Raw genomic sequence first — 27,241 nt, 5'->3', positions numbered from 1 at the left:
ATCCTAGATCAGCATTCCTATTTTGAGACACTTTATGGATAAAGGCCCAGGTTGCCAAGGACCAGAGCAAGAAGACAATGCAGCCAGCCTTCGCCATGACTGTCTGCCACTAGCTTTAAAGGCTTACTGATAATAACATGAAATACATATCAAACATACCCACAATGTTAAGTTTGGCTTCCAAAATAGGATGTACTTGATGACAAAGTATATGTTTCGTAGGAAAAATAATCTGATAGTTAAACATCTTGGGTTTTGGACTGAAGGACTGCAATCTGTCCGGTTTGTCTGTGTATTTATTAAATGGATAAAACTGTTTTCATGATTAGTTTATTTTGAATGAATGCCACACATATTTTCAATCCAAAACCAGATTCCATCCGGCCATAGATATCCGGATGCCTCTCTTAAAGTCGTGAAATGTGAAAACTATAGAAGCACATAGACAGTCTAGAATACGTAAGGTAACTCATCTGTGATGGTTGATCTTATTGTTTCACTCTGATCTTGAGCCTGAACCAGTCAAAGACTCCTGGGACTAATGTGCTATTTGATGCTATTTAGAAGGTCAGGGCTCAGGTCAGGAAGCTTTATACCACCTAACAGGAACTGTTGAGGACATGAAGACTTGCAGTTTAAAGCGTATCTGGGAATCAGATACCAACGTTGGAAGATAAGAAAAATACACAATGTTTAATTCATTTCCCTCAGTCCTTTCTGTTGGAGCCAAGCTCTGTGTGTGTGTGTGTGTGTGTGCAGTACCTGGGGGTTAGTGGTTCATTCTCAAATGCTGACAGGGGGAAATATGTGAAGTGGGTGACATAGCAAATGTGTGGAATTTGCCCGTGAGTGTGGTGCTAGCCACCACACACACGCAAGCGCGCGCACACACACACACACACACACACACACACAGAAATGAGCATGCTTTTCCCACAAGCTGTTTCCATCGAACAGAGACTTTTCTCTTCCGTTTTAAAAGACTGACTTTGGTGAGAATAATCACTGTGAATGCTGCGCTTAATGGTGATTTAATACATTCTCATCATCGGTTTGATCTGATGAAGTCGCCTGATATTGCTTGAATCATTCTATCATAATATGAATATCTATGGTGTTGTGACCGTGACCATAGCTACAGTATAGTAGAACCCTCAATGGCATTGAAGAATGGATGAAGATCCATGCAAATCCTAATGTAGCTGTATGTCCAAATCCAAAGCAGCAAGCAACCCCTAGCCCCTATGCCCTATCCCCTATCCCCTATGCACTTGTGCGCCTAGTCCCCTACACCAGTGGTAACCTACATTTTCTGAGCCTAGATCACTTCTGATTCAAAATGCAGGCCGAGATCTACCGCTCAGATCATTTTTTAAACATGACTTGAAAAAACGTACACTACCGTTCAAAAGTTTGAGGTCACTTAGAAATGTCCTTGTTTTTGAAAGAAAAACAAATTTTCTGTCCATTAAAATAACATCAAATTGATCCGAAATAAAGTGTAAACATTGTTAAACACTGCAAATTACTATTGTAGCTGGAAACGGCTGATTTTGAATGGAATGTCTGTATAGACGTACAGAGGCCCATTATCAGCAACCATCACTCCTGTGCTCCAATGGCACATTGTGTTCGCTAATCCAAGTTTATAATTTTAAAAGGCTAATTGATCATTAGAAAACCCTTTTGCAATTATGTTAGCACAGCTGAAAACTGGCCTTCTTTAGACTAGTTGAGTATCTGGAGCATCAGCATTTGTGGCCAGAAACAAAGGCCTTTCTTCTGAAACTCAGTCTATTCTTGTTCTAAGAAATGAAGGCTATTCCATGCGAGAAATTGCCAAGAAACTGAAGATCTCTTATAACGCGGTGTACTACTCCCTTCACAGAACAGCGCAAACTGGCACTAACCAGAATAGAAAAGGAGTGGGAGGCCCTGGTGCACAACTGAGTAAGAGGACAAGTACATTAGAGTGTCTAGTTTGAGAAACAGATGCCTCACAAGTCCTCAACTGGCAGCTTCATTAAATAGTACCCACAAAACACCAGTCTCAACGTCTACAGTGAAGAGGCGACTCCGGGATGCTGGCCTTCTAGGCAGAGTTCCTCTGTCCAGTGTCTGTGTTCTTTTGCCCATCTTAATATTTTATTTTTATGGGCCAGTCTGAGATATAGATTTTTCTTTGCAACTCTGCCTAGAAGGCCAGCATCACGGAGTCGGCTCTTCACGGTTGACGTTGAGACGGGTGTTTTGCGGGTTAAAATATGTTAACATTTATCGGGGGGTAAGATATTTGTGCATCTGTACCTTTCTTACCCATCATTATTCGCGATTCATTCAGGATTGTCTGAAATCATGGTAGCAACCACATTAATGTTGAAGTGCTTAGAAATATATTATATTCTTATTTACCATAAAAGTGACTCCAAAATGACGCAATACATTATTTACCATTGATTTCTATTGGGCACAGAATAATCTGAAACACAACCAAAACAAATAGCCAAATAATCCAACATATTTGTAAAGTTACAAGCTTGATGTAGGCATTGCGTGCTATGAATATGGGACCAAATAATTAATACACATATAAATGAATTTGTCCCTGTCACACCCTGACCATAGTTTGCTTTGTATGTTTCTATGTTTTGGTTGGTCAGGGTGTGATCTGAGTGGGCATTCTATGTTGTGTGTCTAGTTTGTCTGTTTCTGTGTTTGGCCTGATATGGTTCTCAATCAGAGGCAGGTGTTAGTCATTGTCTCTGATTGGGAACCATATTTAGGTAGCCTGTTTGGTGTTGGGTTTTGTGGGTGATTGTTTCTGTGTTTGCACCAGATAGGGCTGTTTTGTTTTGTTCACATTTCTTGTTTTGTTTATTCATGTATAGTGTCTATATTAAAGAACCATGAATAACCACCACGCTGTGTTTTGGTCCGCCTCTCCTTCAACACAAGAAAACCGTTACAGTCCCAATACTTTTGGTCCCCTAAAATGGGTGGACTATGTACATAAAGTGCTGTAAACAGTTCACCCGATATGGATGTAAATACCATACAATTAAAGCTGACAATCTGTACTTTAACCTCATAGTCATTGTTTGATTTCAAATCCAAATATGGGGAGTATAGAGCCAAAAGAAGAAAAAAAAATGCTTCACTGTCCCAATAATTATGTAGGACACTGTATAACCATTTGTTCATTTGCTATCCAACCCTCGGATCTCAAAAAGTGCAAGAATTGTGGGTAGGGACTAGAATTGTGGGTAGGCGATTATCCCAAACTCTGGGAGGGAGAAATAGCTAAAGTGGCCAATCATCACTATTGAGAAATACAATAGAATGTACTGTGCAGAGCCCAACAGCTACTTTCACTTTCCCATAAAGTTTTCTTGCACTCTTTCAATAATGGTTTAAAGGGGCAATCTGGGATTCAAGCAACAACAATAACAAAGCAGTCACCTCGCCACTTGGTGGGATTGGGCTGGAGAAATGCAATACCAGGTTGCCCCTTTAATATCAGAGCGAGTGAAGATGTAGCCTCCTTGAGAAAAGGCATCTCCTTTCTGTCCAATTTAGCATTATTGCTAGAAGAGTGAATCGTGCATACTCTTTCCATAGTATGCAGGGTAGGTCTATGTCCCAAATGGTACCCTATTCCCTACATAGTACATTACTTTTGACCAGGGCCCAGGGAACTACAAGTTGGGACTCCTGCAGCCAAAACTGTATTTTAAGTGGTGGAATTGACTGAATTTGTTGAAATGAAAATATGACTAGATTGAGTGTGGAAGTTACATGTAATGTTTGGAACTGGGGAATTACGTCTGAAGCTCTTTCTCCCCTCTCAATTCTACAAACAAAACATTTACACATTTTCAAGTTAATTGAATGAAGGAATATTTAATGACAGTGATAATGATAATACAATTCTGGATGTCACATATTTGGACAGTTATAACATCAAGTTAAACTGTTTCTTGGAGTTTATTGCTTTCGAGAGATTAATAGTTTAAGTGACAGAGCTCTGGGCCCATATTCACAAAGTGTCTCAGAGTAGTGTGAGGCCGTGTCTAGACTTGACAGTTCATGCAGCTTTAGTATTCTGATGATAGATTTCTGATCATGGAATTCCGAACATGTCATGCATCTATACCTACATTTAAATATGTCTACTGTGTCCACAATGTGTCCGGATTCCCTTATCCTGCGCTATATTAAAATGCCAGTATGCATTCTACAAATGGTAGAATAGGTCAAATATGTTAATAACTCAACAACAACAGATGCCAGTAGCTAACTACTGTAGCTACTAACCTCTGTAGCTAGCCAGCAAGCAAAGCTAAAGGGATTGCATACGGGTTAGCATAACTACCCAAGCAATTATTTTTTTAAATAAATATTAGCTAGCTGGCTTGTATTTATGAGGCCAGCAAACACGTTCCTCGCATGCTAGGAATGTATTTCCTCCAACATTATAATGAAAATGTGTCACCAACTGTGTGCGCTTTCGGTAGCCTGATTGCGTCCAGACCAGAGCATGTGAGCAGAGTTGAGTGGTTGGAAATCCCGTTCCATCGCTCCATGTCCTTTCCAACCACTCTGCTAAGAACCGCTCCGTGCTCCTAGAAAAAAACAAATACCACTCCAAATTCACTCCATTCATTAACATCACAACTTAACCAACAGAGAATAATGGAGAATATCCTCTCCACACTTAACGAGCCACTGGGGATGCTAAACACCCGTTTGGCTCCTCTTGCCAGGCTGGGCAGAGATATATATATATTTTTTTCTATAGGTAGGCCTAACGTTTTTTAGGTAAAATAACCCAAATCAAAACAGAAAGCTCCTCGAACGTGAGAATATGCCAGGCCTATTGGGCCAAAATCAATGATGGCCTATTGTATAGATAATAGAACAAAAAGGAACAAAACGTTTAAGAGATCAGATTTTTGGTTTATAAATACTTTGCTACAATGACACACTTACTTATCTACCCAGCATGTGCACATAGTAAGTACACCATCATGCTTCTAGATACGTGTCTTTTCAGATTCCACAAAGATTCTTCATCCCTCTCTTGCTCTTGGTCCTCATCTTTGTAAGTCCCCTTGATCTTCCTCCTGTGCATTTAATCAGTTTCTTTATGAAAATATTTAGCAAACTCCATGACAGTAGGTAAAGCAAGGGGTTACCGCAGCCCACAAGTAGACTACAAATGCATGCTGGGCCGGGCATGCCCTGAGCTCGTGGGGTGCTACTGGAGCGAAATTGGAGCGGGCGAGAAGGCCGATGCTCAAGCCTTTGGGAATCTCGCCCCACCCTCCACTCAAATTGGGCACGCTCTGCTCCCTGCTCCGCTCCAGCTCTGCTCACATACTCTGGTCCAGACTGAGGAGAAATTCGCACACAATGCATCCCTGACCACCTCCTGAAGTGGTGAGCCAGATCTAAACACAATCAGACCACAAAGTCACCCATCTTTTCAATGCGATCTTCTATTTCGGATAGCAAAAGTCGCATGTAAGTGTCAAGTGTGGACACGACACGACCTAAAATTATTTTAGGAGCATTTATATCTAGGATCAGGTCCCAGCCGTCCATATAATCTAAATCATAAATCATTGTAATCTTAAAGGCAAACTGACTCTAGATCAGCACTCTTACTTTACTCTGAGGCTCTTTTTTTTACTATATTTTAATCAGGCAAGTTGGGAACAGCCTACAAAATGTAAGCAGCCACAGGTTTTCGCGTCCAAAATAGCAACCTTATACCATAGTCAAAACTAGTGTACTGCATAGGGAATAGGAAGCCATTTAGGACATTTCCCTCCCTGTATCTGGACGTTATTAGGTCTGTTATTTCACCATTAAAACAAATGTAGCTTCAACACACCCCTCCATTTATACACTTTCCCTTACAAACCCCTGACTAAAGAGGTTGAGTTGTCAAACCATATTCTGAGTGTTTTGTAATAATGATTAAGAATGCTTTGCATATTTTTTCCATAACATACAAAATTACTCCATCACACACACACACACACACACACAAACACCCCATGCACAACAGTACACATATGCGCACGTGCACACACATACGTTGTCCTACCTGCTTGTGTGGGTAGACGTTGATATGGCACTTGATACATTCTTGTCCCATGTTGGCCCAGGAGTTACCGCTCATCCACTTCCTCTTACACTTGGGACATTTGTACTCCCCGAAACACCTCTTCTTCCCCTGGTATGGAGTTAGACCCTCACCTTTAGGCCGTGCCTGGGAGGACAAAATAGAGAGGTTTAGATTGTATCTTAAGATACACTACACATGTTTATGGACACTCGCTTATCATAAATCGAATTCCAAAATCATGGGTATTCATTTGGAGTTGGTCCCCCTTTGCTGCTATAACAGCCTCCACTCGTCTGGGAAGGTGTTTCACTAGATGTTGGAACATTGCTGTGGGGACTTGCTTCCATTCAGCCACAAGAGCATTAGTGAGGTCAGCACTGATGTTGGGCGATTAGGCCTGGCTTTGCAGTCTGCGTTCCAATTCATCCCAAAGGTGTTCGATGGGGTTAAGGTCCGGGCTCTGTGCAGGCCAGTCAAGTTCTTCCACACCTATCTCGACAAACAATTTCTGTATGGACTTTGCTTTGTGCATGGAGGTATTGTCATGCTGAAACAGGAAAGGGCCTTCCCCAAACTGTTGCCACAAAGTTGGAAGCACAGAATCGTCTAGAATGTCATTGTATGCTGTAGTGTTAAGATTTCCCTTCACTGGAACTAAGGGGCCTAGCCCAAACTATGAAAAATAACCCCAGACCCTATTTCCTCTTCCACCCAACTTTTCAGATGGCACTATGCATTCTGGCAGATATCGTTCTCCTGGCATCTGCCAGACTCCGATTCGTCCGTCGGACTGATAGATGGTGAAGCGTGATTCTTCACTCCAGCGAACACATTTCAACTGCTCCAGAGTCCAATGGTAGCGAGCTTTACACCACTCCAGTCAGCGGTTAGCATTGCGCATGGTGATCTTAGGCTTGTGTGTGGCTGCTTGGCCATGGAAACCCATTTCATGAAGCTCCCAACAAACAGTTACTGTACTGACGTTGCTTCCAGAGGTAGTTTGGAACTCGGTAGTGAGTGTTGCAACCGAGGACAGACGATTTTTATGCGCTACGCACTTCAGAACTTGGCCCCCCCGTTCTGTGAGATTGTGTGGACTACCACATCGCGACTGAGCCATTGTTGCTCCTAGATGTTTCCACTTCACAATAACAGCAGTTACAGTTGACCGGGGAAGCTCTAACAGGGCAGACATTTGACAAACTGACTTGTTGGAAAGGTGGCATCCTTTAGTACGAGCCATTATGCTGCCAATGTTTGGCTACGGAGATTGCATGGCTGTGTGCTCCATTTTATACACCTGTGAGCAACAGTGGTGGCTGAAATAGCAGAATCCACTAATTTGAAGTGTGTCCACATACTTTTGGCCATGTAGTGTATATCATGTGGGTCAAGGTCAGAAGGTCAAGGTCCCTGAAACAAATGGTGAGAACACAAAAGAGATAAAGACTGATGCAAAAAGTTTACTTAACTAATGCTACCCTTTTTGTTCTTTATTTTTTGGGGGGTGCTTATATTTTTCCTATGTATGCAGCATATTGTAACATTTAGAGAGTTGAGAAACTGAGACTGAGAGAGGAGAAGGGTTTTCGGCCACACTCTGTCTCACACACACACAGACAAACTCACACTCCGCCAGCCATGAAATGAAGCATGCGAGAGGCTAATATCCCTGGGAGGGGCTCCTCCTCATCATACTACCGAGTTCATACGGTCTTCGTCCCAAATGACACCATAGTCTCTATATAGCGCACTACTTTTAACCAGGGCCCAAATGGCTCTGGTCAAAAGTAGTACGCTATATAGGGAATAGGGTGCCATTTGTGACGCAACTCCATACTGGCAGTGGTTCATCTAAGCCAGGCTACTACAACAGCAACACGGGGTAAAAGTCTCATTTTCCCCCTAGAGTGTCGCAAACAAAAGCACGTTTGATGTCATTGTGGGGATAAATCACTATGCGTGCGTATGTCCTGCCAAAACGAACTAATTAGGGAGCTTGACTGGCGTTGGCTGATCTCCCACTGGCTGATGGCTGATGTGTTCGGCTGATGTCATGTTGGATTCTGAACCCCACCCATCAGATGCAAATCCCTGTATACTACAACCTACTCTAGTAATAAAACAAACACTTCTTTCAAGGATCCCTAAGAATGCACTTTTTTGTTCCAGCCCAGCACTAGCACACCCGATTCAACTAACTAACAAACCACGAAGCCCATGATTAGTTGTTAAGGCTTGTTTTCTTACAAGGCGGAGCGAACTGCCCTAAGCTGGTCCCAGATTTCAGGGAGAGGGCAGAGAGGCGAGAGAATTCAGGGGGTAGACAGTGTTATAAAGAGGTGGAGAGGTCTGTAGGGAGGTGGGAAGATGTGTGTGTGTGTGTGTGTGTTGTGTGTGTGTGTGTGTGTGTGTGTGTGTGTGTGTGTGTGTGTGTGTGTGTGTGTGTGTGTGTGTGTGTGTGTGTGTGTGTGTGTGTGTGTGTGTTTGTGTGCATGCATGTATGTATAGGAGTTTAGGGGGGTTGAGAGAGGTGGTAGATGTATACCTCTGGTCCCGTCCATCCAGTGTGAGTAATGCAAAGCTTAATCATCAGCATCTGGTCCAGTGTAAACCTACGCCAGCGCCTTGCGTCATTGAGGACGAGCAGCCAAGGCCTCCCTATGATAGGCTGCCACTGTCCAGCAGCTCACTATGATAGGCTGTTACTGTCCAGGGGTTCAACAACAACATGACATTGACCTTAACCACCGTCAACACAACATCTCCCTCTGTAACAGAGAAGGAGCAAGAGAGGGAGATGGAAGAAGGGAGGGATTGAGGAGAGAGAAAGAGAGAGAAAGAGAGAGTGAGCGAGCGATAGAGAGAGAACAGCTGGAAACGGTGACATGGCCTGGCTCTAAGACAGGCATGAAAGGCAACGCTCTGACGCAATCACAAACAACGTCATGGTAAGACGTTATTTGGACAGTCCCAAGGCCGGCTCTAACCTTTTGGGGACCCTAAGTGAGATTTGGTGTGTAGGTATTTTATAACAAATTTTATGCAATTCTACAAATTTTTCCATGGTAAAGAGAGACATTCTTGCAGTTTTAATGCTAATTTACTACAATTCTACACATTTTGTAATGACTTATGCCATGTTAATGATATCTGAGTGAGAGTGACTAACAAAATCAATGGGGGCCCCCTGGAGGTCAGGGTTAATTGAGTGGCTGTGAGTGACTGTCAAAACAAGAGAAAAACTGCTGATGCACAACCAAATTTCAAACTTGCACCTATTATTCTAACTCCGGGGAACCTAAGAGATATGAGCGCTTATGCCTGGAGCCCCAGACAGTTCCCTCCAAACGATCTTACAAGGAATGTTTTTACCAACTCCAGTAAGCAGAGGCTGTCAGATATTTGTCAAATGTAATCTGTTATTTGCAACATATTGGGCCAGTAACCGAAAGGTTTGAATACCCGAGCCGACAAGGTGAAAAATCTGTGTCCTTGAGCAAGGCACTTAACCCTAATTTGCTTCAGGGTTGCTGTACTACTATGACTGTAAAACAACACATTTCACTGCATGGTGTATGTGACAATAAAAACATTTTTTAAATTATTTTTTTATATTTCATGTTATCATTGTAATCTAAAAAGCAAAACTTATCCTAAATCAACACTCCTGCTCTGAGATGCTTTGTGAAAACTCTGATGTCCTCTCCTGACTAGAGTTGCAAAATTCTGGGAACCTTCAATAAATTCTCTGGTTCTCCAGAAATACTAGTTGGAGGATTCTGTACTTCCTGCTTTTTCCTCCAATCTGGGATTTGGCAAAAAACAGGGAATTTATTGAAAGTTCCCAGAATTTTGGAACCCTACTCCTGACCATCACAAGTTATCTGTCAATGCTCCATGTAGTAGATCATCCTTCTACTCTCCTTGCAGAGCTGTAGCTCTAGCACTGTCTATCTCTGGCTATGTACTGCTATACTGCTTACAGTATAAAATAATATATGCCATGTAGCAGAAGCTTTTATCCAAAGTAACTTACAGTCATGCATGCATTCATTTAACCTATGGGTGGTTCCGGGAATCAAACCCACTACCCTGGCATTATAAGCGCCATGCTCTACCAACTGAGCTACAACGGACCACCCCTGAATGCATTATGTATGTGTTATGTATGTGTTATGTACTGGTTATGAGATCCTCATGTAGCCACTTCATTGAGCACCGTAGAAACCCCACTACTCATCACTCCTTGGTGCTCCATGTAGTAGATTTCTCTATGTTCTAATTTCTATATTCTCCATATAGCTCTGTTTCTGGGCCAGTAGATGCACACGATACTGTGTTTACAGCACAGACAGCCTGACCTGTATTGGCTACACCAGGTTTCAGATCAACTCAAAAACACCCGCACAACAGACTCCCTGATCAACATCAAGACATCCTCAGTTAGGAGCTACAGGTGGGAAAGGCAGAGATACACAGCCGATGGTGCCAGACCAGATATTATACATTACTAGGGCTTGGAGTTATTCATAGTCTGGTCACATGGCCAAGGTAACTCCTTGTTCAGTGATCAGGGACAACGAGTGAAGAACCACAACCATGTCATAACAAAAGGTGGATGTTTAGAAGTAGTACTGGGACTTTTTTCTTGACCACGTCACTGAACTAGAGGTCAGAGTTTCTATTTCTCCTCTTCAGGTCACATGGTCAACATAAACTCCTGATACTTCCATTCAATGACAAACACATGGTCAAATGTTGGGTCGTGAACAACTGTCAAATTGGCATGAAGACTGCAGACCTCAGTAAGACCCCTGGGCCCTGTCTTTGCAGTGCTGGTGTCAATCAACACAGTGGGAGGATGTCGTTAGAGTCTGTCTAACACACCAAGCCTGACACGGAGGTCTGAGGCTACGGAGGACCGTAGGTTTAGGCTGAGTCCCAAATGCACCCTATTCCCTATATAGTGAACTACTTTTGACCAGGACCTATAGTGCTCAGGTCAAAAGTAGTGCACTATGTATGGAATAGGGTGCCATTTGGGATGCATAATCCTGCATTCCAGTGGTCACTTGAGCACACAAACACTAGGGGATGAATGTACTAAAAACATTTAGTGTCAGTTAGTTAGGTACCATAGGACCATTCCACTAGCGTCAGCAGAGGACAATACTCTGATCCAGTTGTTATTGTTTTTTCCATCAATAATACAAGAAAACCAAGAGTTGTGACTTTGTGCATAATAATATAGGGTTTGCAAATGATCAAAAGTACTTAAAGGCGCGTGGGTGTGTGTGTGTGTGTGCGGCAGATAATCATTGTTTATGTCCCAGCCTCTGACCCTTGTGTGCAAAGATAACGGTCAGTGTGTTTAGATGGAACAGACCGCGTGTGTTTCTGTGTGTCCACAGGGGTGGGACTTTCGCAACACTACTACAACCAGTGGGCTGTGCAGTCAGCCACATCCTGAGAACCACAACACAGCAGGCAGGGCTGTGACTCATCACACACACCTCCCCATCAGCACACATTCTTCAGGAACACACACACGCAGGCAAGCACACACACAGACACACACATATCCCCATTACCTTACACATACACAGGTGTTCATACACTCCCTGTACTTCTACTCACAGCTCCTACAGATAGACTTCCATAACAGCACGGGACTAACAAACAGAAATAGAAAATTGAGATCAGACAGTAAACGGTAGGCTAAAGAGAGAAGGAGAGAGTGACAGAGGTAGACATACAGTAAACACAGATGTAATGAGAGTAAGACAAAGAAGGATAGTGGTTGAGAGAGTGAGAGAAGGAGAGAGGGACAGATAGAGACAGAGGAGTAAAGACAAAGCAAAGGACAGAGAAGGGTTGAAGTTGAGAGAGTGAGTGATAGGTATACTAAACAAAAATATGAATACAACATGTAGTGTTGGTCCCATGTTTCATGAGCTGAAATAAAAGAACCCCCGAAATGTTCCATATGCACAAAAAGCTACTTTCTCTCAAATTTTGTGCACACATTTATTTACATCCCTGTTAGTGAATATTTCTCCTTTGCCAAGATAATCCATCCACTTGACAGGCGTGGCATATCAAGAAGCTGATTAAACAGTATGATCTTGGGGACAATAAAATGACGCTAAAATGCTCAGTTTTGTCACACAACACAATGACACAGATGTCTCAAGTTGAGGGAACGTTCAATTTCCATGCTGACTGCAGAAATATCCACCAGAGCTGTTGCCAGATTGAATGTTGAATGTTCATTTCTTTACCATAAGCCGCTTTCAACGTTGTTTTAGAGAAACTGGCAGTACGTCCAACCGGCCTCACAACCGCAGACCACGTGTAACCCCCCCAGCCAAGGACCTCCACATCCAGCTTCTTCACCTGCAGGATCGTCTGAGGCCAGCCAACTGGACAGCTGATGAAACTGTGGGTTTGCACAACCGAGGAATTTCTGCACAAACTGTCAGAAACCGTCTCAGGGAAGCTCATCTTTGTGCTCGTCATCCTCACCAGGGTATTGACCTGACTGCAGTTTGGCATCGTAATCGACTTCAGTGGGGAAATGCTCACCGTCGATGGCCACTGGCACGCTGGAGAAGTGTGATCTTCACGGATTAATCCTGTACCGGACAGATGGCAGACAGCATGTATGGCGTCAGGTGGGCGAACAGCTTGCTGATGTTAACATTGTGAACAGAGTGCCCCATGGTGGCAGTGGGGTTATGGTATGGGCAGGCATAAACTACGGACAATGAACACAATTGCATTTTATCGATGACAATTTGAACGCACAGAGATACCGTGACAAGATCCTGAGGCCCATTGTCGTGCCATTGATCTCACCTCATGTTTCAGCATGATCATGCAAGGGCCCATGTCGCAAGAATCTGTACACAAAAGCAGAAAATGTCCCAGTTCTTCCATGGCCTGCATACTCACCAGACATGTCACCTAATGAGCAAGTTTGGGATGTTCTGGGTCGATGTGTACGACAGTGTGTTCACGTTCCCACCAATATACAGGAACTTAACACAGCCATTGAAGAGGAGTGGGACAACATTCCACAGGACACAATTAACAGCCTGTAGAACTCTATGAGAAGGAGATGAGTCGCGCTGCTTGAGGCAAATGGTGGTCACACCAGATACTGACTGGTTTTCTGATCCACGCCCATATCTTTTTTTTTTGTGGGGGGTATCTGTGACCAAGTCTGCATTCTCGGTCATGTGAAATCCATAGATTAGGGCCTAATGAATTTATTTAAATTGACTGATTTCCTTATTTGAACTGTAACTCAATAAAATCCTTGAAATTGTTGTAATGTTTATGCGTTTATATTTTTGTTCAGTATAAATAGAAAGAGACGGGTGAGAGAGATGTAGATTTAAAACCCACTGCTCTCCTTCCAGCTGTGTTCCCTAAGGGGTCCTGCAGATGTACCACCCCCCACACAAACTGGACAAATACCACAGGCCTACAGTCATCAGTGCCAGCTGGGTAGTAGAGAGGCCCAATAATCAAGCCCTCCCGGACTGCCGAGGGGGAGGGAAGTGGAGCGAGGAAGGAGGGGTGGGAAATTGAAAGCAGATGGCCACCATAGGGGCAGAACATGAGAGAAAAACAGATTTGTTGTAAAAATCGCTGCTCTGCTTTGAATTAAGCCATGTTACAGAGAGAAAGATAAAATAGCGCTAACCAACCAACAACTGTAGCTGTGGCCACAAGTGGAGTAAATCGAAGTCATTGCGATGTGGAGGAATGTAGAATGTAGAAAACATGTCACCCCCACATTCTGAAATTGCATTTTTGTCCCCCACAGTTTTATCATTGGAATGTGATACAAAACAAGATGCCTCCGTGTGGTCGGGTAGGCTGTATGGAGTGTTTATCCGACTGGATAAAAAAATATATATAAATAATTATGTCCCCCCCCACTTCTAAAACCAAAGTTACGCCCCTGCGTTTGAGTATCATTAATACTGTCTATAGTTAGATGACAGAGAGAAAGAAAATAGAGGGGAAGCCAATAGAACATACAAATTGTATCCGGAGTTCTGCAACTGATAATGTTTTCACATCCACCTTAGTGTCAGGAGTTTCTTCCAAACTATGTGACCTGACTAGGAAAATCTAGGGCTTGTGTTTGGCCTGACTCCTACTGGTTAAATCAGGTGTGATGGAGCTGGGCTAGAACTAAAATGTGCATTACTCAGAAATTCATTGAGAAACACTGATTTAGACCACTCATTAAAATATATTACTAAATATATTACTAATAGGGATGTTGAGAGATTTAATTAACTCAGCTCAGCATTTGTACAGTTCAGATTGTATTTGGACCACACATTAAACTCTGACTTTTTAGAAGATGAAGAGGTATTCTGACCAGGCATTGAACTCATGGTACTCTGAGGTTGAAGAGGTATTCCGACCAGGCATTGAACTCACGGTACTCTGAGGTTGAAGAGGTATTCCGACCAGGCATTGAACTCACGGTACTCTGAGGTTGAAGAAGTATTCCGACCAGGCATTGAACTCACGGTACTCTGAGGTTGAAGAGGTATTCCGACCAGGCATTGAACTCACGGTACTCTGAGGTTGAAGAGGTATTCCGACCAGGCATTGAACTCACGGTACTCTGAGGTTGAAGAGTATTCCGACCAGGCATTGAACTCACGGTACTCTCTGAGGTATTCCGACCAGGCATTGAACTCACGGTACTCTGAGGTTGAAGAAGTATTCCGACCAGGCATTGAACTCACGGTACTCTGAGGTTGAAGAGGTATTCCGACCAGGCATTGAACTCACGGTACTCTGAGGTTGAAGAGGTATTCCGACCAGGCATTTAATTCACGGTACTCTGAGGTTGAAGAAGTATTCCGACCAGGCATTGAACTCACGGTACTCTGAGGTTGAAGAGGTATTCCGACCAGGCATTGAACTCACGGTACTCTGAGGTTGAAGAGGTATTGGGTGGCGCCAAGAAAGACAGAGAGTGAGAGAGAAAGTGAAAGAGACAGACAGAGAGTTGGAGAGAAAGAAAGAGAGAGAGAGAGGAAGTCATGGAAAAAATGCCCGTTATTGACCACCATAGAAACCCAGGCCAGACCGCCACTCTACAGACCTTCACATCTCATATACACTATAACATGCTGATGGAAAAGGACTGTGTACATTTAGCTCTCTAAACCCAACTTTGAAAAGTACAGTTTCACTTCCAATGAATACAATCTAAAGACTGCCTTATAAGCACATTTATAAGGCCTTATGCAGGATTACCAAATGTTCTTATGAGTTAATTAATGTATCATCATTATAAGACTGTATATTTTCAAAGGCCCTCTAGCCTCATCTCTGACCCCAGTTCCTAAAATGAATGTAGCAAATCTGGGATCAGATTACTAGACCTAATTCGAACCCTTCGCTTTAGGGAAATGAGCTAATATCTGACCTTGGACCAGTATTCCCTAGAGAGGCTAGCTCTCAGTCACATACAGTATAACTAGGCCTGTCAAAAAAGGACAAGTTTGTTAGTTTGGTGAATACACATGCCTTTCAGACTGTGGTTTCTGTGATTGTAAGAAGAAAGAAAGGGATTTTAAAAAAGGGATAAAAAGGTGGGTGGGGGGGGATTCCAATGGTCAGTAGTAGTAATTGCACAAACCACGTTTCTGGTTGCAATTTGGAAATATTATACCAGTATTATTGGTTTTGTTAGGAAATGCAACTCAGCCATAGAGGCGGGTAATGAAAAGAAGGCCACTGAATATGTATTTACCATCCCTCTGTCCACATCTCAACAATATAAAGAAAACAACCTTCTGCTTCGCTACTTCAGGTCAGACAATACATCACAACTCACAATATAGTCTGTCCTATATTACTGACTAAAACACCAAACTCAACCTATGAGAAACTGGTAGGCCTACATAACTCCACTATTGTAATACTTAAACGTGCTATCATTGGTTACATACTCCTACCACATGCTGCGCTGATGACTGGATTAGACCACCCAGATCACTGAGGTCCATCATGACTGGAGACACGAACATGAACATGCCAGTCACTAACTAGTAAAGTAAGCTACGTTTAATAAAAAAGATTCTGTCGTCATGCATTTATTATTTTTGTACAGTGCGTGAAAAACGGCAACTACGCCCTTCAGGCTTCAGTTACCTACATACAGATGGGATGTAATGGGATGCAAAGAGGTATTTCATTATTTGGAGAGAGCACTGATGGCCGGATGAAGAGTGTAACAGCGGATAACTTAATAACACCGGTTAATGTAGAAACGTTCAATACAAGGAGCAAATTGACTGTTTTTCATGTTCAGGTAACGTGGGAAAAGTCCTGGTCCTAACCACAACACACACAGAGTAATAAAGTGCATCTCTGTCTGAGGGCTCAATAGAGAGTTAGCCAATCAGGACTCAGGGCCAACACAGAGTCTGCAGATGGCCTTTCTTTCAGTCTCACACACACACACACACACACACACACACAGAATGACACTGTCTTTTCCTCAGCTGTGTAACCGCGGCCACAAAAACATACTTTTTTATTGGATGTTTCCGGTGCCCTGGTCGACAGCCCAATCCCATGCCAGAACCTCAGCCAGGTGCATTCTGGGAGGTTATTCATAAATACCCCAATGCACTGCCAGATAAATGATCTCCCTCTCTCCCTCTGTCCTTTGCAGCTGTCCCTATTTAATGGCTGTGAAGAGAAGCAGTTCTGGCTGTAAGAGAGAGGAGAGGAACAGGTGTGATAGAGTGATAAATCTACCACCTCCACAACAATGCTGCTCTGTTTTATGAAAACAATCGCCCCTGAAGTGGGCTGGCTGGGGAGGCAAAGACCCCCACACTATGGAACTGACTGGCCAGACAGGCCGAGAGACCCCCACATATATTACACTGTGGAACTAGCTGGGAAGGCAGGTTCCCCAGTATGAGAGTCAGAGTCAGAGACAGAGATAGAGTCAGATGTAATTCACTGAGGAACTGTCTGGGCAGTCCCCCCCCACACACACACACATTCGCGCGCGTTGGGATCAGAAGTCTCCCTGGCCTTGCTAGCATCTGGAAACCATCAGAGTAAACAAAGGAACAGTGGTGACTCAGAGTGTGTGTGTGTGTATGTGTGTACTTGTGTGCGTATGTACAGTATGTCTGTATGTGCATGTGTTCAATTACCTAACATAGAGAGACACGACCCCGCTTCTGTCCCCTCCTCTCCCCTTCTCACAATCCGTATTTAGTTTGGCCCAGTAACAGTCAAAGATACGTTTCAAAAGATACACAGATCCAGTTCCGTCCCCTCTCTCTGAGTTAGTCTTTTGTGTTTTTGTTTGGCTAGCTGATTAGCCGTAGCACTTGTGATAAGACAGCTAATAACTGTAATGTGAGTTTAGCTAGCGTGTTTGCATATAAGCATGCTGGTATATTACAATGCCGGCATATTAGCGCGTTAACATATTAGCATGCTAACATAATTATAGTATTACAAGCTAGTGCCAGTATATTGGAGACTACAAGGAAAACACAGGAATCTGGATGCGGTTTAAACCTGAGAACTGGTTCTTCTCAGTGAAATATCAGCAAAGATCAAAGCGTATATCACGTTGATCCTCCTTTAAAGATAGGACAAGAAGATATTTCCTGCACTTTTACATAATTGGTATTTTTGTAATAGTAGAAGCGCAATCATAATAGGCCTGTAGTAATAGTAGCTTCGAACTACATGACCCATAGAGGTCTGGTCAAAAGTATTGCACTATTTAGGTAATAGGGTGCCATTTGGTATAAATCATGTGGTTTGTTTCTCTATTGCTGAGTGATATCCTGCCAGTGGTTATGGGATTTTTTTGTAACCTTGCATTTGACTCTTATACTAAGATTGTACTGGTACAATTCAACACACATTCTGGAAGAACGTTTTTACATAAAGACAATAAAATATGGTTGTTGTATATTAGCTTTTCTTTTATTTCAATACACTCACTTGACTGTAAGTTGCTTTGCATAAAAGTGTATGTTAAACAACTAAAATATAATGTCAAATAGTTGACAAAATAGAGCCACAGAGTAAAACTGTACAACCTCAGGCATCTCTGAGGCGATAGAGGTGTGAATGACAAATCTCAGCCTACTGCTGCCGGGCAGAGACTTGCTTGGGCATTTCAAGTTCACTGCTAGTCAAAGCTAGCATGTGATGGATTACTGACCAATATAGCCGGCTCACATCCGACCTCCAACCTCCAAATATAGATACAGCCCCGAAATAAGGATGTCTATAAGACATTCAACTGTATGGTATAATTTGTGAAACTGAGCCGTGGCAATGTGTGTTTCTGTGTGTCTCTGAGTCTGATTATGTCTCCTGATGTTATGTGTGTCTCTGAGTCTGATTATGTCTCCTGATGCTAAGTGTGACTGAACAGACACAAAAGACAAACACTGAAAATGACCTCCAACCAAGTCAACCCCCTGCACAAAAATAGATTTGATGCATGAATATTCAAAATATACAGTACACAGTGCATGCAGTGATGATTTGATGCTGACGAGTGGCAAGCTTTGCATTGGCTTCTTATTCAGTCAACAGGCAGCTGCAGTAGCTATAAGTGATGAGATAAGCATTCTTATCCTGTACAGTGTGGCTAAATATAAACATAAACATTGGACAATCAGTAGCAACAGTCACTGGATGCAGGCAGGCGTACACACACACACACACACACACACCCTTCCAAACTTGCTCCCGTGTGTGACCATGGAAACAGCACGTGAACAGTTCATTGCTATTACCATAACTTGGAATGAGTAAGTCAGCTGTCAAAGTAAAGTTAAAAAGATTGATGTTGTGTAAATGGAGGTTACATATTACATTTTGAGGCGATTGGTGCTTTGGCTACAAAACTTTCCAATCAATCTTAATTAAAATGATTAAGATTGTGTGTGCAAGCAAGCAGACACACACACACACACACACACACACACACACACACACACACACACACACACACACACACAGCCATTGAGGGTCATCAAGTGCACTTTTAGTTTTTGAAGAGAAATTGGATCCTCACCAAAGGGTGTATATTTATGAAACACTTCCAAACCTCTTCTCAGTCATGCAATTTGAAGTAATGGTTCAATAAACCAGGGCCTGTCTGCTGAAACAGCTAAAGTTCACAACAATGGTTGTAGAGCAGAGACCATAGACCTCAATATGGACTTGATTTACTGCCTGTTATGTCATTGAAAATTCAGTTTAAACACCCAATTCCCTATGTAGTACACTACTTTTGACCAGGCTCCATAGGACTCTAGCTAAAAGTAGTCACTATATAGGGAATGGGGTGCCATTTGGGATATAGGCCTACACTGAATGCTCAAGAACATAACAGGCAGTAAATCACCGTTCCTCTGATTTACAGACAATAAAATCCCATTTAGTCACAGTAACAAATGGAAATGTTATTAAGATACAGTATATTGCATAATGGTGTGTGTGTGTCCGTGCATGCATATGTCCTAGATTTCAGGAAACCTATTTTCATATCCAAAAAAACAACAACACTGCTGTCTTAAAGTACATTGAAAGAGTAGGCTAACTATTGACTACAACAATCAATGATCTCATTCATTATCAGAGTTATCATGAACAGAAAATTGACATTTTAGTGTGTGACCCCAGTAGGAATCAAAATCACAACCCTGGCATGGCTAGAGCCACGTTCCTACCAACTGAGAAACACAGGACCACCACCAAAAATCACAAATCAATGACATGACGTTTACAATTAGGCAACCCGGACCACTAACATGAATCACTCTCCTCATACAAGCCTGGTGACACGCTGGCATTACACTCTGACTTTCAGGAGGCCATGTGTAATAATATAGCTGACCGTGCATTTCACTAGCACTTTATGTGGTACCGTCCTGATATGTGCATTTATACTGTGATGTACTTACTCTGAATAAAGCTATTTTCTATATCCACATAATTCTATTCTCATCTTCTATTCTATTCTGCCAAAATAACTCCCCTCCAAACCAACACAGCTCAAACTATAGGTCTATGGACTGGAAGTGGTGGGTACACTGTATTAACATACGATCACATAACTATTACACTGTATACTCATTGATATGGTACAGCGATGTAATACGTATGTTATCAGTTGTACATCATCTAAAGTGGGACCGTTATGAATCTCTCTACCACATCTATATTCTTTATGTAGTTATGGCAGACATGCATGGTATGACTGCCTTATCACCTACTTATATCACTCACTCACCCAAAAACCCTAGTCTGGACCTCCAGGCCTACCACAGTGAACTGGCTCAACTTGTTATTCGCACACACACGCGCGCGCACACACACACACACACACACACACACACACACACACACACACACACACACACACACACACACACACACACACACACACACACACACACACACACACACACACACACACACACACACACACACACACTCACACTCACACTCACACTCACACTCACACTCACACTCACACAGCCTGAACCGGTAGGTGTCCTATAGGCCTACCACTCTGAACTGGGTCAGCATGCTGTTCTTACATAGGTTTCATGTTCAGAGAGCCATTTATTTTAGCTGTAGTAGCTATGTTCTCGGTATTCAATTCCCCTATAAAAAGCAGCTTACTTACAATAACACCTCTCCCCAGTGGGTTCCATGTCTAAATAAGTTAGTAGACATTCATGGGAGTAGTCATACAGACATGTACTGTAATATCCCGACTGAGACGTACATGTATGTACACATGCCCTATGAGGGATGGTCACGTACATACATTTCAAGTTTCAAGTTTATAATGTCACATGCACAATTACAGTGAAATGCCTTTCTTGCAAGCTCCAAACCCAACAATGCAGTAATCAATATAAATGTAGAACTAAAAATAACACAAGTCAGATCAAAAACAAGAAGAAATAAGAAGAACAGGAGAAAGTAAGGGGCTACAGATGAAGTCGGAAGTTTATATACACTTAGGTTGGAGTCATTAAAACTCGTTTTTCAACCACTCCACAAATTTCAGTTAGGACATCTACTTTGTGCATGACACAAGTAATTTTTCCAACAATTGTTTACAGACAGATTATTTTGCTTATAATTCACTGTATCACAATTCCAGTGGGTCAGAAGTTTACTTACACTAAGTTGACTGTGCCTTTAAACAGCTTGGAAAATTCTAGAAAATTATGTCATGGCTTTAGAAGCTTCTGATAGGCTAATTCACATCATTTGAGACAATTGGAGATGTACCTGTGGATGTATTTCAAGACCTACCTTGAAACTCAGTGCCTCTTTGCTTGACATCATGGGAAAATCAAAAGAAATCAGCAAAGACCTCAGAAAAAAAATTGGAGACCTCCACAAGTCTGGTTCATCCTTTGGAGCAATTTCCAAAAACCTGAAGGTACCACGTTCATCTGTACAAACAATAGTACGCAAGTATAAACACCATGGGACCACGCAGCCGTCATATCGCTCAGGAAGGAGACGCGTTCTGTATCCTAGAGATGATTGTACTTTGGTGTGAAAAGTGCAAATCAATCCCAGAACAACAGCAAAGGACCTTGTGAAGACACTGGAGGAAACAGGTACAAAAGTATCAATATCCACAGTAAAACGGGTCCTATATCGACATAACCTGAAATGCCGCTCAGCAAGGAAGAAGCCACTGCTCCAAAACCGCCATAAAAAAGCCAGACTATGGTTTGCAACCGCACATGGGGACAAATATCATACTTTTTGGAGAAATGTCCTCTGGTCTGGTGAAACAAAAATAGAAATGTTTAGCCATAATGACCATTGTTATGTTTGGAGGAAAAAGGGGGAGGCTTGCAAACTAAAGAACACCATCCCAACTGTGAAGCATGGGGGTGGCAGCATCATGTTGTGGGGGAGCTTTGCTGCAGGAGGGACTGGTGCACTTCACAAAATAGATGGTATTATGAGGGAGGAAAATTATGTGGATATGTTGAAGCAACATCTCAAGACATCAGTCAGGAAGTTAAAGCTTGGTCGCAAATGGGTCTTCCAAATGGACAATGCCCCCAAGTATACTTCCAAAGTTGTGGCAAAATGGCTTAAGGACAACAAAGTTAAGGTAACAGAGTGGCCATCACAAAGCCCTGACCTCAATCCTATAGAAAATGTGTGGGCAGAACTGAAAAAGCGTGTGAAAGGAAGGAGGCCTACAAACCCAACTCAGTTACACCAGCTCTGTCAGGAGGAATGGGCCAAAATTCACCCAACTTATTGTGGGAAGCTTGTAGAAGGCTACCCAAAACGTTTGACCCAAGTTAAACAATTAAACAATTGAAAGGCAATGCTACCAAATACTAATTCACTGTATGTAAACTTCTGACCCACTGGGAATGTGATGAAAGAAATAAAAGCTGAAATAAATCACTCCTCTATTATTCTGAAATGTCAAATTCTTAAATTAAGTGGTGATCCTAACTGACCTAAGACAGGGAATTATTACTAGGAATAAATATCAGGAATTGTGAAAAACTGAGTTTAAATGTATTTGGCTAAGGTGTATGTAAACTTCAGACTTCAACTGTACATATTGTGTTCTAGTCTTGACTCATTTTTATAACTAATGCTGTATACATGTTCTATCCATATACTGTCAATACTGTATATGAATACTGGAGTGATAGAGGTAGATATGTATAGGGATAAGGTGACTAGGCATCAAGATATATGATTAACAGAGTAGCAGCATCTATGATGATTGTATGTGAGTGGGGTGTGAGTGTGTGTAGAGTCAGTATGGGCATATTATGTATGTGTGAGCAAATGATAGAGTGAGTGTGTGTGTGTGTGTGTGTGTGTGTGTGTGTGTGTGTGTGTGTGTGTGTGTGTGTGTGTGTGTGTGTGTGTTGGAGTGTCAGTGTGCATGAGTGTTTTAAGGACTTGTGCATGTACATAGAGACAGTGCAAACATAAGACTCAACTTAGATAATCCATGTAGCCATTTTGTTAGCTATTTAGCAGTGCTATGGCTTGGGGATATAAGCTGTTCAGGAGCCTGTTGGTGTCAGACTTGATGCACCGGTACCGGTTGCCATGCGGAAGCAGAAAGAACAGTCTATGGCTTTGGTGGTTGGAGTCTTTAACGATTTTCCGGACTTTCCTTTCACACCACTTGATTTAGAGGTAATAGATGGCAGGAAGCTTGGCCCCAGAAGAGTACTGGGCTTTCCACACCACCTTCTGTTGCACCATGCAATCGAGGGCAGTGCTATTGTCATATCAAGCAGTGATGCAACCAATCAATATGCTCTCAATGGTACAGCTGAATAACATTTTGAGGATTTGAGGGCCCATGCCAAACCTTTTTAACCTCCTGAGGGGGAAGAGGCACTGCTGCGCCTTCTTCAGGACTGTGTGCGTGTATGGACCATTTTAAGTCCTTAGTGATTTGGACACTGAGGAATTTAAAGCTCTCAACCCGCTCCACTGTAGCCCTGTCGATATGGATAGGGGTGTGCTCTCCCCTCTTTCCGATAGTCCATGATCAGCTCCTCGGTCTTACTGACATTGAGGGAGAGGTTGTTGTTCCGGTATCACACTGCCAGGTCACTGACATCCTCCCTATAGGCTGTCTCATTGTCGCCGGTGATCAGGCCTACCACCATCGTGTTGTCAGCAAAATTGATGATGGGGTTGGGGTCATGCGTGGCCACTCAGTCATGGGTGAAGAGGGAGTACAACAGGGGACTAAGCACACACCCCTGTGGGGCCCCCGTGTTAAGGGTAAGTGTGGCAGAAGCGATGTTGCCTACCCTCACCACTTGGGGTTGGCTCGTCAGGAAGTCCAGGATCCAGTTGCAGAGGGAGGTGTTCGGTCCCAGGGTCCTAAGCTTGGTGATGAGCTTGGAGGGGACAATGGTGTTGAACGCTGAGCTGTAGTTAATGAACAGCATTCTCACATAGGTATTCCTCTATGTAGGTGGATGAGGGCAGTGTGGAGTTTAATTGAGATTGCATTGTCTATGGATCTTTTGGGGCGATATGGTAATTGGAGTTGGTCTAGCGTGTCTGAGATGATGGAGTAGATGTGTGCCATAACCAGCCTTAAAGCACTTCATCATTACAGAAGTGAGTGCTACAGGGCAGTAGTCATTGTGGCATGAAGCCTTAGAGTTCTTGGGAACAGGAATGATGATGGTCATGTTAAAACATGTGGGGATTACAGACTGGGACAAGAAGAGGTTGAAAATAACTGTGACTATGTCTGCCAGCTGTTCTGTGCATGCTCTGAGAATGCACCCTCGGGTATCATTGGGTCCCGTTGGGTCCCGTGGCCTTATTAACCTGACCTGATTAAAGACTTTACTCACGTTCGCCTTGGAGAGCGAGATCACCCAGTCCTCTGGGTCGGTGGCGGCCCTCACGCCCGGCACCATGTTGTTATTGTCAAAGCGTACATAAAATACATTGAGTTCATCTGGTAGAGAGGCATCATTGGGCAGATCACAGCTGGGGCTTTCTTTGTAATCCGGAATGGACTGTAGCCCCTGCCACATGCGGCAGGCGTAGAAGCCGGTGTAATATGATTCCACCTTATTACTATATTGTCCTTTTGCTCATTTGATGGCTCTGCAGAGTTCATAGCAGAACGTATTGTACTTGTTCCTGTCCTCAGCCATAGCCTCGGGGTTGTACGCAATGGCCCTGTGTGTGGTTGCCCTGTCCTTAAATTTAGTACCAACCTTGGTGTTAATCCAGGGCTTTCGATTGGGGAAGCAGAAAACCTTCACTGTGGGAACAATGTCGCTGATGCATTTCCTAACGAAGCCGGTGACGGGGGTGGTTAGCTTGTCGATGTTATCGGTGGTCTCGAATATAATCAGCGCTAGCACAGCAGTACTGTAGCATAATCTCAATGGAGCGAGTCATGGTTATTTTCGATTTAAGCTTCTGCTTGTAAACAGGAAGCAAGAGTACGGAGTCATGATGTGATTTGCCGAATGACGGACGAGGGAGGGCCTTGTATGCTTGCTTGTGGGTAGAGTAACATTGTTCTAGGACTTTATCGCCCCTAGTGGTGAGGGTGACGTGTTGATGGACGTTGGGTATCACGTGTCTTAATGATGCAGAATTCAAATCGCTGACAACCAGAAAAGCAGACTCCAGATGTTAGTTTTCCTGTTTGTTTATAGCCGTGAACAGTTCGTTAAGTGCTTGTTATTTTTCTTATCCTAAGGTGGGGTGTATACAACAGTCACGATAACAGCTGAAAACTCAGCAAGAAAATCACACAAAGCGACAAATGCAAACACAAAAGTATGAGACAATATATTAAAAAGAATCATGATATTGTATGTATTTTTTAGGAACACAAACTTTTGAAATTACTCACATTACTCACTGGATACAGGGCTAATTTATCTAAGACGAGGCCATATCTAACTGTAACTGGGTTTGTTGTTATCTATTACACTGTGATACAGCCATGGGCCTTCAGAAGACAACCCTTCCAGAAACACGAACAGGATAAGTGCATTTTCCTATCCGCAAACAGTGACGCAAATAGTAACATGGCCTCCTCTTAGCGAATGGTGTCTGTGTGTGTTTCTGATATTACACCACAGCTTCTCCGAGGTCTGTTTAATGTAATGTTCTGAGAACAGGGGGGTTGAGTATACAATAAACACTTTGTAGTGTCCTAGTATGCCACTTGTGTTTAGTCTATTTCCAGGCATTGGGATGGGGAGATCTCATAAAACAGCTTCTCATTGAGATTTTACAGCAGGGTTGTCCCAAATGGCACCCAATTTCCTATATAATGGGCTACTTATGACCAGGGCCCATAGAGCTCTGGTCAAAAGTAGTACACTATATATAGGGAATATGGTGGCATTTGGGACTTCACCCAAGAAGGTCAGGGATGACTAAGTGATTGCACTTTATAGAGCTGATCTAGACAGCAAATCAAGAGCATGGAATGGGTATGGTCATGTGTGGTGCTAGACAGGTAAGCCAACCAATCAATCCTCACTAGACAGATAAAACAACCAGTGGTCACAGACATGGAGAGGCAGCCTTTAGTTATTATGCCTCTCGTAGCCTCTGGAATAGCCTGCCAGAGAACCTTGGAAAGACATATTTTTTGCTTTGCATTTCATTAGGGTGCTTTTTAGTTGTTCAGCTTGTCCTTGTTTGTTTTTTTTGTATCTTATGTTTGTTGTGTAGTATATAGTTGTGTAGTATATAGTTGTGTAGTATATAGTTGTGTAGTATATAGTTGTGTAGTATACTTTTATTTTCACTTGCGTTGCATTCCATGTCTGAAATGTGATAAATAATTTAAATAAAGCTTGATTTGATTTGACTAGACAGCTAAGCCGACCAATAAAACGGAGAAACAGCAGTCTTTACATATCCTTAGCCAACCAATAAGAAGCCCATATAATTATATTGATATCTGTTTGTCTAGATTGAGCCTAAGTCCCATTGAATAATGTTGTTCTTGCCATAATATAAATATTTTCAAATCTGAATTTTTGAGTTGCTGATCTGTTTGTTGTTTGGCTATGGTTATGGGTTGGGGAGGGGGTGGGGTGGTGTGTGGGACTCTGGTATGAATGTGTATAGGGTTCTAGTGTTATTAAGACAGCTGATAGCCCTCTGGACAGATGGGATCAGAAATGCTTTAGGGGAGTTTGATTATAGCCTAGTCCCAGATCTGTTTGTTTTACACCAAAAATGACCGTAGGAGTTGGCAAGATGGCACAAACCGATCTGGGACCAGGCTTGTTGAGATGACACTCTGACATGTGGAATATCAACATGTAAATGTACGCTGCAAATAGTAAAGAGAGAGAGTCACTTCAGAGTTGATTCCTACAATAATAAAGTTTCCACATGGAGTTTCACTAGTCCCCTATGAGACAGAGAACCATTCAGCGAATGCCGACATTCTTGGTCGGCTGACACACAACAACCAAGACAAGTCTGCTAGTAGTTTCACAGTAAAACATACTAAGAGACTACCACACA

At 42.7% G+C, this 27,241-nt stretch overlaps 1 protein-coding gene across 2 annotated transcripts in view; it reads right to left on the bottom strand.

Moving 5' to 3' along the window:
• The window catches only part of LOC112255933 (zinc finger, CCHC domain containing 24), a 58,061-nt gene that overhangs the window by 6,576 nt on the left and 24,244 nt on the right, over nucleotides 1-27,241 (bottom strand). Inside the window, exons 3-4 of one of the 2 annotated variants that reach the window (XM_042324862.1) lie at nucleotides 6,113-6,277; nucleotides 3,896-4,622 (exon numbers count right to left, since the gene is read on the bottom strand). In XM_042324862.1, the coding sequence (XP_042180796.1) occupies nucleotides 4,473-4,622; nucleotides 6,113-6,277 (315 nt within the window). In that variant the 3' untranslated portion in view covers nucleotides 3,896-4,472. Of the gene's footprint in view, nucleotides 1-3,895; nucleotides 4,623-6,112; nucleotides 6,278-27,241 lie in introns of those variants that run through there. The other variant, XM_024428787.2, reaches the window with a different exon arrangement.

This window comes from Oncorhynchus tshawytscha, linkage group LG01 (genome assembly GCF_018296145.1).
Source record: "Oncorhynchus tshawytscha isolate Ot180627B linkage group LG01, Otsh_v2.0, whole genome shotgun sequence".
Lineage (NCBI taxonomy): Eukaryota > Metazoa > Chordata > Actinopteri > Salmoniformes > Salmonidae > Oncorhynchus > Oncorhynchus tshawytscha.
This window is presented reverse-complemented; position numbering and strand designations above follow the sequence as displayed.